This window comes from Ammospiza nelsoni, chromosome 3 (genome assembly GCF_027579445.1).
Source record: "Ammospiza nelsoni isolate bAmmNel1 chromosome 3, bAmmNel1.pri, whole genome shotgun sequence".
NCBI classification, from domain to species: Eukaryota; Metazoa; Chordata; class Aves; order Passeriformes; family Passerellidae; genus Ammospiza; species Ammospiza nelsoni.
Genome location: NC_080635.1, coordinates 19,517,512 through 19,530,127, shown reverse-complemented (window position 1 = coordinate 19,530,127; position 12,616 = coordinate 19,517,512). Strand labels below are relative to the sequence as shown.

At 44.7% G+C, this 12,616-nt stretch overlaps 1 protein-coding gene across 3 annotated transcripts in view; it reads left to right on the top strand.

The window, feature by feature from the left end:
* The first annotated feature begins 8,095 nt into the window (after positions 1-8,095).
* Positions 8,096-12,616, top strand: part of LOC132071654 (mitochondrial amidoxime reducing component 2-like) — a 30,547-nt gene continuing 26,026 nt past the window's right edge. Inside the window, exons 1-6 of one of the 3 annotated variants that reach the window (XR_009418164.1) lie at positions 8,096-8,420; positions 8,551-8,724; positions 9,461-9,623; positions 11,092-11,232; positions 11,896-11,957; positions 12,046-12,117. Coding sequence is in view for 2 of the 3 variants with exons in the window: in XM_059469329.1 (XP_059325312.1) it covers positions 8,173-8,420; positions 8,551-8,724; positions 9,461-9,623; positions 11,092-11,232; positions 11,896-11,957; positions 12,046-12,117 (860 nt within the window). In the remaining variant the exon portion in view is untranslated. The remainder of the gene's footprint in view (positions 8,421-8,550; positions 8,725-9,460; positions 9,624-11,091; positions 11,233-11,895; positions 11,958-12,045; positions 12,118-12,616) is intronic. The other 2 variants (XM_059469329.1, XM_059469328.1) reach the window with 2 other exon arrangements.

Below are 12,616 nucleotides of genomic sequence, written 5' to 3'. Positions count from 1 at the left end.
ACAGTGCTCTTACAGCATAAATCATTAGACCTTTTTTCAAACTACTTAAGCCATGTAGGAAGAGATTTGTGTCTCCATTTTTCTGTGTGGAGTGAGTGTCCCATCTATTTGTCTCTATGTCCCCTGACTAGTAAGGCTGCTCCCTCATTGCAACACACAGAGTCCAGCCTGTTCAGACTTTCCACAAAGGTAAACATGAACCTTAGTTCCTGAACTGCTCAGCACAGTGGACTTTTACCTGCTGACATCCAGTCTCTGCTCACCTGGTGGAACTTTAAGGGAATAACCTGGTTGCTATCCATACAGAACCTGAATGACATGTCCATGGTTCTTCTGTGTGAGCCTGAGAAAAGAAAAGCCTCAGGCATATTGGTGAGTCAGCTTTGGCTGGCCAATGTTTCTAAAATAGACCAAAAACTAAGAAAGAGGATAAAGAAAGAAAAAGTAAGTGAGTAACCTGTGCTGCTGCAATAAACCAGCTAATGATTCATTTTCCTCCCTCGAACTGATGGTTCTCATTGAGGTTTCCAATCAGTGCTCTTTATCAGTTCTCCTTGAGCAGTAATTCACTCCTCAGCTCCTGAAGGGAATTTGTGAGGCCAAGCCTTGGCCTCAGGGTTTGCTACTCTCTTCATTAGGCCAGCTCACAAAGCGGTGTCTAGAAAATCTGAATCCAGAGGGTGAGGTTCATTTTTCAGCTGGGTGGATGGCAGAGGCTGTACTGCCTGTCAGTCATGGCAGCATCTCTGTTGGGCCAGGTCTGGCTTGGCTATGGTGCAAACCGGTGGAACAGGGCAGGTCCTGCAGCTCTGTGGCTGAATGTTGTCTCAGTGACATGAGAGATGAAATGTTTCTTGGCCCCCTCAACATCAACTGGCAGGTCAGCTGCTCCGCCAGAAAAATAGGCTGCCTCCACCTGAAGTAGAGCTGCCGTGCTGAAAGTCTGCATGTGAGATGAAGGAGAACAAGACGATGGTGATGGGGAGGAGGCTGGGATTGGTGAGGAACCTGGGTTCCCAGCCCTGGCAGGTGCCAAGCCATGAGGGCAGTGTGGGACTGAATCTTGGCTTTGTCACAGGGGTTGTGTATTCTTGGCAAAGTGTTCCTTGGAGAAGCCACCCCAGCAGGGACAGCTTTCAACCCACAGGCTCTCTTATTAAAGCAGGCTTGTCTGCAGCTGAACTCCTGGTGCCTCTGAGGAACAAAATAGATGTTTGACTTGCTCATAAACAATGTGAGATGTGGTGGATACCATGGTGAGTACATGAGGAAGATTTGATTTGATGTTTGAGCTGGACAAAATATGTTCCTCCCTTCAGCCCCTTGCATGAAACCTCTACCCATGGCTTCATTTGCCAGGTTTGTCTCCAGTGGTGTGCTGCTGTCCTATCTGGTTCTCTTCAGATTCCCATACACCTTTCACTGTGCTTTATGAAAAATGGCAGGATAAATAGGTTTGGGAAGGTGAATACATGCAAGAGTGGCAAGAAATACGTAGTGAACTTGTCCATGCTTTTCTTAGCAACAAACTCCACTAACCAGACAGCCTGGCAAGTCACTTTTACTTTAAATTCCTGCCTATTCCTGGTGAGTGCCCAATGAGTCACAGGAGCAGAAAAAAAGCATATTTCTGCTGGTTTTGCCAGAGTATTTAATTACTCCTCTGGCTTACTGTAGGCTCTGAGGAAATAGCAGAGGACTCAGGGCTATTGTCCTTTGTCCTGTAACATTTGCAGCAAGGAAGCACTCTTGCACAGCATGCTGTGGAAGTGCAGTGACTGAGGAGAGTTGTACAGCACTTTGAGATCTTTGCCCCTCCCAGGTCATGGATCACTTCAGGGATTAATGTCCTTTCTGATCTCTGCCTGTCTGTAAGACCGGGAAAGGGGAAGGTTTTGTTTTGGGGTGCAGTAAAACCAATTGTCTCTCTTTCTCTATCCTAAGTGCCTTGTTAGCTGAACACTGGCCTCTTCTGAGACAAAACTGATCCTAAAATATGCACAAAGTTGCTGCAGTTACCTGTACAGAGTGTGCTTTGGAAATCCTTGTTTCTTCAAGGAAAAGTAGAGAGCCTGAAGAACTTGTAGATTAATGGAGACAATTAAATTAAGAGAAGATAAAGGAATAAAATCCTTCCCTTTTTTCTCCTTTTAGAAAGCAGTATTAGGGTGCCAGGCCTGTTTTGGGGTGAAGTCTAGACCAGGCTCAGAGAGGGCAGTGCACTTTTCTGAATCCTGCAACGTGCACGAAGAGAGATGCAGGGCTCTGGACTTGTTCACCTGGAGGAGGGAAGACTTAGGAGAAACTTGACAACAGCTTTTCAATACATAAGAAAGGGTTTCCAACATGATGGAGCCAGGCTCCTTACTGAAGTCTGCAGCCAGACAGCAAGAGGTCATGGTCATAAATCGAAACTGTGCAGTTGTCAGCCAGAAACAAGTCAGGGAAGCAACCCAGTGCGAATGCAGCATTCACCCAGCTGTGAGCGGGATGCTGGAGGAGAGACCTCCTGGGCTTCTTCCAGTCTGGATGAGGTTGTGAGTGGGATTCTGCCATGGTTACCAAAAAGCTTTTAATTTACCTACTGTATGGAAATGTCTGAGCTCCTCACCCTCGCTAGAAGCACTGACGCGAGGAATAAAGCTTTGCTCCTGGTAACAAGAAGCGGCTGGCGAGGGTGGCAGCGCTGCCTGAGGAGCAGCTCAGCTTCCACCACTACTTCCACTTCCCTGTGTTCTGCTGGCTGAAAGCCTGTTGTCCTTTACTGCCATCTCCTGGGAAAAAAGCTCACAGATTTCCAGCCTCGTCAGCCTGGCCCGTTGTTCTGCCTCAGGGATTTCCTGCCTTTCCCTAGGCTGGCCTCCCTGTTTGTCCAGAGCCATCCTCAGGATGTGGGGTCTCAGCAGTGTAACCTCCACCTCTGTACACCAGTGTTTCTTACCCAGTGGAATCCTGAGCCTTCTCTGTCCAAGTGTTTCAAATGTAAAGCCATAGGAACATTGTTCTTGTCTCGGGGTTTTTTTTCCCTTCAACACATAAAAATGTATTGTACTTTGCCCCGAAGTTCTTGCTGCTTCTCAAAAAGATTCCTTAAGGAAGATTCACTGAAGGCGAGGGAATGAGCCACGGCCACTTATTGTTTCTAAATTTCATCTTTTTCTGAGATGAGGAATTTTGAAGTGCAGGTTGGCAGACTGGAATGAGACATCCCCCTCCCCCCAGGAGTGCCTTGGACCCCAGCTCCAGCAAACCACAAGTAGTTGCCTCCTCATGCTTTCTGTATTCCTGTTTCTGCTTCCTGTAAAGGACTCCTTGCTCCTTCCTTTCCTGGGACACTGAACTAGCATCAGATTGTTTTTTCAGCTGTGCCTGAATTAGGGTGGGGACTTTCCTGTCCTTGGTGAATCCCATCCTGCCCCGTGATGGCTGATAAACCAGAGCTGCAGAAGTGTTAATATTTGTGCTGCAGAACAAATGCCCTGCTGCCCTCAAATTCTCTCCTTTGGTCCTTACCTGCGCTCCCAGGTGACACAGCTCTACCCTGACTCCTCAGACACCTGTAGCTGCTGATGGATGTTATATTCAGATGGAAAATAGCATTTACAGAACACTGGGAGAACTCATAATGTCAACAGCCTCTGTTAATACTGGGCCAAACATTTGCCAGGAAAAACAATCTCTGTGCTGTCCTGATGCATTTAGAGAGACTGTAGTTTGGCTTTTGACTGGAAGAAAAAGAGAATTTTCAATTCATCTTCCTATAAGTCTGGAGTTACAGCTGATAGCTACCAAAGTAGCCGATCAACCCACCCGGGTTTTAGGTATAAATAATTCTCCGTAGAGGAAAAACCTCATCAAAATGAGAGATCCTTTTATTTCTTTCCTCTGGCTCCATTAAAAGGCATCTATTATTAATGACTCTACTTATAACTCTACCATCACCAATTACTCACCTGAGATTTTTCCACACATGAATTTCAATGAGCTCATTTCTAGTGCATGATTCACTGAACTTTGATATCCTGCAAGATTTTAAGAGGAAACAGCAATGCTTTTATCCTCCCCTCCTCTCTGTGAAGATATTTTTGAAATTATTGTCTGTTATAAGTTTGGAAAAAGGATATAAAGAATATAATTTGTGTGTGTGTGAGTATAATGTGATTTTTATCATATCGTGTTGAAATCAGCATACTTTGAGACATTATCCCCTCATCCCTGCCTTTTGCTGAATTATCAGAGAGTCACTGAAAAAACAATTGCCATAGCCCTGATGTGTGCATTTAATTCCTTTACTGAGACAAGCCCAGGCTACATTTAGCTCTATCCTAACACAATGACATCTAATTGAAGCCAGTATTTTGCTGTCTTTGTCACTGTTTTTTCCATAAGGTCCATCCTAATCTCTCCCCTCAATGTGGTAATATATACCTTTTGCAAAGTACAGCACTGTGTACATAATGAAGACCTAGAAGATCCACAGCTGCTGGTCTTTTTTGTAGTGAAAACAAATAAAATTGTTCCACTCTTTCTTCACCATTTATCTTAGTCCTCTGATTGAGCTGCTGCTACAAGAGTGTCTAGGTTTGTCTCTAGAATTATCTCGAATTGCCCACTACATCTGAAGGCATATATGCCTTTTACATTCTCCATAAAATTTTTTTCTACCTGAATATTTGTCCTCTGCTACTGAGTTAACACCATGCTTTTTAAAGATATGTCAGCATCATCACTTTCCTGACTGAGGGAGCCCAGCCCCAGTTTGCTGCAAGATTGACACTGTGAATTTTTCATATGATCAGACACATTTTAAGGAAACCTGAAACAAGATCCTGGTGCAGAGAATTTCAACACAACTGTCCTGAACTTCGATGATGTTATCAGCAATTGAAAACATGGTCATTTGCTTTTAAGGGCAGGAATACTGTGCCTGCTCTGGCTACAACAAACACAGCTCTGTCACACAACAGGCTCTGTTTGGATTACAACAAAACCAGTACCTATTTTGTCTGAGTGGCTCTATTCACACTGCTTAACAAGGCAAGGAGCTGATGGCTCCTAGGTAAGAACCAGTGTGCCTGAGATGGAGGATGAAACAAACCTGCTGGCCAGACTGTTTGGGAGATACCTGGTGCATGGGGGAAGAGGGCTTTCCTCAAAGCCTGCAGACTCAGACCTGAAACATTTAGCCACAATTGTGCTGTCCACAGCTATTTCTGATTTTATGATCTGTGTTTCAAAGCAGAAGAGAGATTATACAGATGCAGCTGCCTTCTGTTATTTCCTTAAGCTCCTTCTCACCATACTCTTCAAGAAGAGTTAGGGCTGAATGTAACAGAAGGGCTGGTCTAAATAAAATCTCTCTGAGCTCCTTAGGTCAGTATATCTAGGGAATGAAAACTTAAGGTCCTTCTTGGATTTTGAAATTTTTTTCTCTAAATTAACACTGGAATGTTAGCCAAAGTGAGTTATTTCTGAATTCAGTTAACAAGTCCTTTGAACTAAAAGAACTGCTTATTTACATTGCTGTACTGCCCATAATGTGCAGCTAGGAAAGAGATGTAGCTTCTCACAACCATCAAGGTCTGTACTTCTCCAAATTCTCATGCTGGTAGAGTATATACATGCTTCAGACCTATTTTCTCTGGCACCCAGACGAAGCAAGCAAGCAGTAAATCACCCAATTTTTTTCAGAAAAAATTCTCTCAAAATTCTGTTAAATTCTGTTATTTTGATGCCTCACACACAGAAGTTCAGAGAGCAAAATCATTCTGCACTTTGTAGGTTGCGCAGTGGAGAATACTGTGCTCAAGAAACCACAGGAGTTAGTTCTTCATTTTTGCCTTAAGCTTGTGAAAATAAGCATTAATGTTTGTCAGGAGTGGCCAGCATAAATAGTAGTTTGTTTGTTTTTTTCATTTATTTCATGTGATACATTGCTTTCCTAGTTAAATTCTAAAACCAGTTTTTGTTTTTCTCTCTTTAGTATTTTGTTAGTATGTTTTGGTTCCTGCTTGCAAACACTGCTTATCAGACATTAGACAGTTGCTGCAGTTTTGTTGAACATTTGCTAACACATAAGATGCCTGGTTCCCCTTATAGCATTTTTCTGCTCATGTGGGTGCAGATGCAGATTAGACCTCTGTGTGAATTCAATTAAATTCAACAAAATATAGACTTCATGTTAAGTCAGAAGATTTAATGGTTACCAAAGAGTGCATGGGCTCTCAGCCCGCTCAGCAGGGTTGGTTCCCCTCTTGTGTCTGTGGAGGAGTCAGAAAAGCAATCATAAGTAATTATTTTTGACTCAGTGGGTCAATGATTTGAAGATGGTGGGGCAGGTCTGGTTTTACCAGACCAAGCAGTTTAACACCTATGATTTACCTGGAGTAATGTGGGGATCCCAGGCATGTGGAAGACAGGGTGTCCCAGTAAAGTAGCATAAGATGGGCTTTCAAGTGACATGGAAGGTGAGCAGGCAGCAGGCTTTCTCTGCACATCCCCCACACAATCCAACAGCAGCACAAGGCTCTGCTGATCAATACTTAATTTCCAGAACTGAGCTTGTTCAGGGGGCAAACTCAAAATAAACACAAGTTCTGTTTATCTTTAATGTTTTGGTGTACTTGTAGAAGGAGAAAGGTCCCAAAACCCATGACTGGAATCAGGGCATGGTTTGAACAGCAAAGTGGTGAACAACAGGGCAAAGGCTCTCTTGTCTTTTTGTCTTTGTCCCTCCTTCTTGTCTTTTCACAAAGCTAATGTGACCAGGGACCTTTATCCCAACATCAATTAGAAACATGTGAATAACAAGGTGCAACTACCCAAAATGGCTGGGAGACCACAAAAGTAATTCAGAGCATCCTGATGAGGAATGTACACATTACTCCCTTCTGTACCACCCCTATTCAGGTGGTCTGCTGGTGTCCCAGCACTGCTACCTGCCCAGCACCCCTCATCTGAAAGAAGCAGGCAAAGTCATCTGCAACAAAACCAGGTTTAATTCCCTTCTCTGTGCTCAGGCAGCTGTCTGTCTCTTTGCACTATTTGTGTCATGATTTCCTGCCCACAGTCATATCCTGGTCCTTTTAATAAAGGACTCCTCTGTGGACTCCCTTCTTGCCCATGAGGAAAATCAGATTTTGGGGGGTCACACCAATAGGGAGAGATCTGCTGTCACTGCCTTTGCTTCTGACATCCATCACATTGTCTTCATCCACCAGCAGGTTTTCACAAATCCCAACATACTTCTTACAATCTGTGGTGATTCCCACTCACAGGAACATTTTCTGATCCTGGTCATGATCAAGTGATTCTTGAGGTCAGTGTGAGGAACTCTCCTGGCTTGATTGCTCACACGGACCCATTATCAAAAAGGTTCATAACAGCCTCACCTTCAACATCCCTCTCCACCAGGATGCTGCTGATGGCGTATTTCCATTGTGGCTGGGCTGTCTGGATCTCCCCAGAAATGCCCAACACTGAGCTTCCCCATCTTCTGTATTCTGGGACGTTGCTCTCAGCAGACTTATCATAAAAATTTCAGTTTGTGAGTTTGGCCATCAGATCCCAAAGCTCTTGCTTTGCCTGTGAGAACAGACCTGTGGCAACAGTGCCATTTGTCACTCCAGCCCGTATTTGATGTCATATTTGCCTTGCAGCTGGGTAGCCCACAAAGCAACTTCCCTGAGACCCTGCCAACAAGCAGCAAGCTCTCGGAAGGGCTCTCAGGAGTTTGGTACCAGGCAGCTGCGGCGTGCAGATGTCGCAAGGCGGCCGGACAGCACTGGACACCCCATTTGCTGCCCTCCACGCCTTCATCCACCTGTTCTCCTCTTCCCCGAGACAAAGCCAACGCGAATTTGACGCACTTGTGCATTCCCACACAGACCACGCTTCCTGTAGCGCTGCTTTCACTACAAGCCCGCGCATCAGACGGACACATCATTCCCCGGTACTTTGCCAAGCCGGACGCTCAGCCGTGTATTTTCCCGCTGCACCGCCCCCTTTCTCGCACCGAAGGTCGCGGCTCCGCGCTGCGCCCGGCCTGCAGCAGCGCCGGGGCGGGTGGCAGGCCCCGAAGGCCGGCCGGGGCGGCGAGGGGCGGTGTGAGGGGGCCGGGCTGTGCCGCTCCCGCCCACGGCCGCTCCGGGCGCGCAGCGGGGCCCAGTCGCCATGAGCGGCCTGTGGAGCGCGGCGGGCCCGGCGCGGCAGGGCTGGCTCTGGGGGGCGGCGGCGCTGCTGGCCCTGGGCGCCCTGCTCGGGGCCTGGCGCTGGGCCGGCCCGCGCCGCCGCCGCCGCCTGCAGCGGGTCGGGACGGTGCTCCGGCTCTTCGTGTACCCGGTGAAGTCGTGCCGGGGGGTGTCGGTGCGGCGGGCGCAGGTGACGCCGATGGGGCTGCGCAGCGGGGAGCTGCGGGACAGGTAGGCCGGCTGGGGCCTGGAGCCTCGCGTGGCTCCGCGGCTGTCGGGTGTTTGTTTCCCTGAGGGCCTGGGAAGGAGCACCTGCCCGACATTAACGCTGTTGGGCGCCTTTGTGCCCCGTCCCCCGCAGGTTCTGGCTCGTGATCAGGGAGGACGGGCACATGGTGACAGCTCGCCAGGAGCCGCGCCTCGTCCTTATCTCTGCCACCTGTGAAAACGGGCACTTGGTCTTGGAGGCCGGGGACATGGAGAAGATAAGGGTGCCTGTAAAGCTCTCCAAGAAAAATCCCGTCCGCAACTGCAGGTACTGAAGGAGGATTTTTCTTTCCCCCTTCCCTCTCTCTCAATGCTGTCTTTCGCATGTGCTTTTCTTTTCAGGTTTTTGCTAGGAAAATGTTTCTTGCATAAACTTGTTTGTATTCTACTGGCAGTGGCTTTTTGACCCCCATGGACTTTGTTTCCAGTAGAAATCTTTAACCTCCTTTAAGATACTGAGCTATTTTGTATGTGAAGTCTGAGCTGAAGAGTCTCACTCATCTCTGGCTAAAGTTTGACAGCACTAAAACCTGAAGGAAAGTTTCCTTAACAGTTAGGAACACTTAATTAATGACATGTGTACATATCAGTTGTGGTAAGTAATCGCATAATTTCAAACTATCGTTCATTTTCTGAAATTAGTTACCTCTCAGTTATTTCTCAGTAGAAATCATTTGGTGCAGCAGTCTCATGCAAATGCAAGTGCAGGCCCCTTTTCCCTCAAAGTAGGGGGAGCAGGTAGGTTACTGTCACTGATGGGGCAGTCAGCTCTGGGCACATTAACGCTGTTTCAGAGCTCACTCTTTCACCAGCTGGTATTGTCTGGTCATGTGTATGTTCTTTAGCTTTCAAAACACCGCGGCCACAAGGAGGTTGCCCTTTGGGAATTATTCATTTTCTTTATATTGCTACCACTATTAAAACATGGTTTTTACCTTTGAATAAGAAGCTTCACTGAACCGTGATGTTTCCAGCTAACTTGCTGATATGTTGTGACTCTCCAGGGTGTTTGGACAGGATATCCAAGGCAGAGACTGTGGTGATGAAGTTGCTCAATGGCTCACCACCTTCCTGAACTCCGAGCCCTGTCGACTGGTGCACTTTGAGCCCTCCATGGTGCCAAGAAAGTCAAAAGACACAATAGCTCTTTTCCGAAACACAGATGAGGTAAATAAACACTCTTTCTCAGAAGTATGTCCTTTTAACCTTTTCCGAAACACAGATGAGGTAAATAAACACTCTTTCTCAGAAGTATGTCCTTTTAACCATTTCCACCCACCCACCAGAAACTGCCCATTTTATCTTGGTGATTGAACCCAGTTTAGCAAGGTGTGTAGTTGTGTAATAAAACCATGTGAGTATTCTTTTCAGTAAAGAGGTGACTTCCTTAATTTTTACTTCAAATTGGTTTTAAACTATTGACCATTCACAGCTAAAGAGTCTGAAACTGATACTTGAAGAGGAACTATTACATTGCAGAATACAATACCCTTCTGTGTCTCAGTGAATAGAAAAAAGTTACATCTTTAAAGATGTTTTGATGGTGCAATCTGTGTTGCATAGAAAGATTACACTCCCTATCTCTTGTTAAGTCTGGGAGTATACTGATACAAGTTGTGTTACTTTGTATTTTGTTCAAAGGAATGATGTTTAAACAGGCTGGTTACAGTTGTGGCCCTAGGAATTAAAATTAAAAGGAAGTTTCAGAGGTTTTGCCTCTTTCTGTGGAAGAGGCTTGAAGGTATGTTATTAAAGAAATGTCATGGAAAGGTATGGAAAGGAGATGCTGTGCTCAGACATCCTTATATCATTTTAGCCACTGCTGCCCTTCTTTTTTTCTTGACAATTCTCTCAGGTGAAGATACTTTGAATTGTATCAAATGTAAGGTTTTTAAACAAATTAAAATTGTGAGTACCTTGCTTTAGCGATGTTATTATTTGTAGGGCATGCTTGTTGCTGCTCAAAGAGAAGAAGGTATATTCAATTATAGACCTCTGTAGATATGCATTTGTTATGTAAGGGCACTGAGACCAATACAGACACAATGTTTCAGCAATAGGGACGTCAGATTAGGAGGGCTGATGTTCCGTAACCATAGCAAGAAAGAAAAGGCAGAATTTTTGGATAGGTATTTCAATGCTCATCATCTTGTGGTTGAAAGGCACTTACAAAAATGGAGCAAGACTAATGTAAGAGAAAGGCAGGAGAGTTATATACTAAAATTGTTACCAAAATGTCTTTTTTTTTAATGCTCCCACCTCTGTGGAACTCCACTTCTTGGAGGTTTAGAGGTTTTTAAATACTGTTCATTTACCTTATTTGCTTATATGGCCCTCCCACTGCCCAGGCATCCTAGACTGATTAATGGACAGCTGTAATTGAGTATGGGCTGTTCTGGATGTAGAACTCCCTCTGGTGTTGTGATAAGGCAGTTTGAGCACACAAAAATTGCCATGGTGACTGAAATAGGGAAGAGCCTGTTGTTTTCCTTGTTAACCTACTTTCAGGAAAATCAAAACTTGAACAGAGCAGCCTAAAAGGCCACTGGTTCCAGTATCTGTCTTTTGCTGTGCACTGACTTTTCTCCCATACTCTTACAGCAACCTTAGGATTTGGTGGTGTTTGTTTCTGTAGGTCGCATATCCTGACTGCAGTCCAGTCTTGATCATCTCTGAAGCTTCAATGGATGATCTAAATACCAGGCTGGAAAAGAAAGCTAAGATACAGAACTTCAGGCCAAATATTTTTGTAACAGACTGCAGTGCTTTTGAGGAGGTAAAATAACTGTCTTAAATGTCTTTTTGAAGGCTTGCTTTTGTTTCTTTGTAACTCAGTTGCTTTGTGTGCCAACAAGGGTGAGGAAAGCTCATATGTGATTTTTACAACTGAGTTCCAGAGAGATAAAGCTTCAGCTCACATCAGTGCATGTGAAACATTTTGGAGGTCACAGATCTATGAATGATTATTTCTCAAAATGAAAAAGTTCCTAAAGCCGGAATAGATTTTTATCTCCCAGGAGGATTTGCAATAGAAAGCTTGTGTAGATGACGAGCAAAAACTTACTTCCCCTAAAAATTTCCTTTCTGCAAAACTGTAGATTTACCAGAGGCCACAGACCAGATTATCACCCATACAGCAAGAACAGCAAGAACAAATTGCTTTAGGCTCGGTGCTTCAGACAACCGTATGTTGGAGAACAGGATTCATTACTTGTGTGTCTCCCTTTTCGGATAGAATCATTAGTGTGTCCTGAATTGGATAGATGCAATGACAGTAGGGTTTTCTTTATAGTACTGTAGTGTAACTATGCATATTTTGAAGGTGCTAGTAAAGGTGTCATCTGGAATGGTGCACCTTTTTGTGAATGACTATGCCATTTCTGGAAAAGTAATTGCATGTGCTTGTGTCTAATATGTGCCTAATGTTTACTTCCCTCAGGACACCTGGGAGGATATTCTTATTGGTGATGTGGAAATGAAAGGGACCGTGTGTTGTGGCAGGTAAACATTGGAGACTTTTATTTTACATAGGAACAAAGAGGTTTATGATAAGAAACCCTGACTGATTTGGCACTGTTTGTCATTGCAGGTGTATTTTAACAACTGTTAATCCAGACACTGGAGTCATTGACAGGAAGGAGCCCTTGGAAACATTGAAAAGGTTATAAAAATACCACTGTTTCTTAGACTGTGGGAGAGGATTTAGGCTAGACCCTGACAAATGTGAGACTAGTGTTTTAAAGGTGGTTTGAAGTGTGTGTGGGACATAATAATGCAGTGTGAAGGTCTGTATATTGGCTTCCAGTCTACTTCTTGCAATTCTGTGTGGTAAGAAAATTCAGGATGTTCCCTTCTTTCTTGCAAACTCCATATTCCCTATCTCTGTTATATCTGCTACAGTGAAAGCTTGGGGTAGCAGGTATTTAAGGTATCTAAAGATCTAACTTTGCTTCTTTGACTTTTCTTTATAAAAATATTTTTGTATATATTAAACATGAAGGTCTGAATACAGTCAGGCTTTTTCTCCTCCATATGACCTGCCTGGGTCTTTTTAGCCTAATATGATGAGCAAGGCAAGGCATCATTATTTGCATATCCTCTCTTTCATCACGGATATTTTGATGTGCAGTTTTTGTTAGCACTTATTCTAAAGAAGGGCT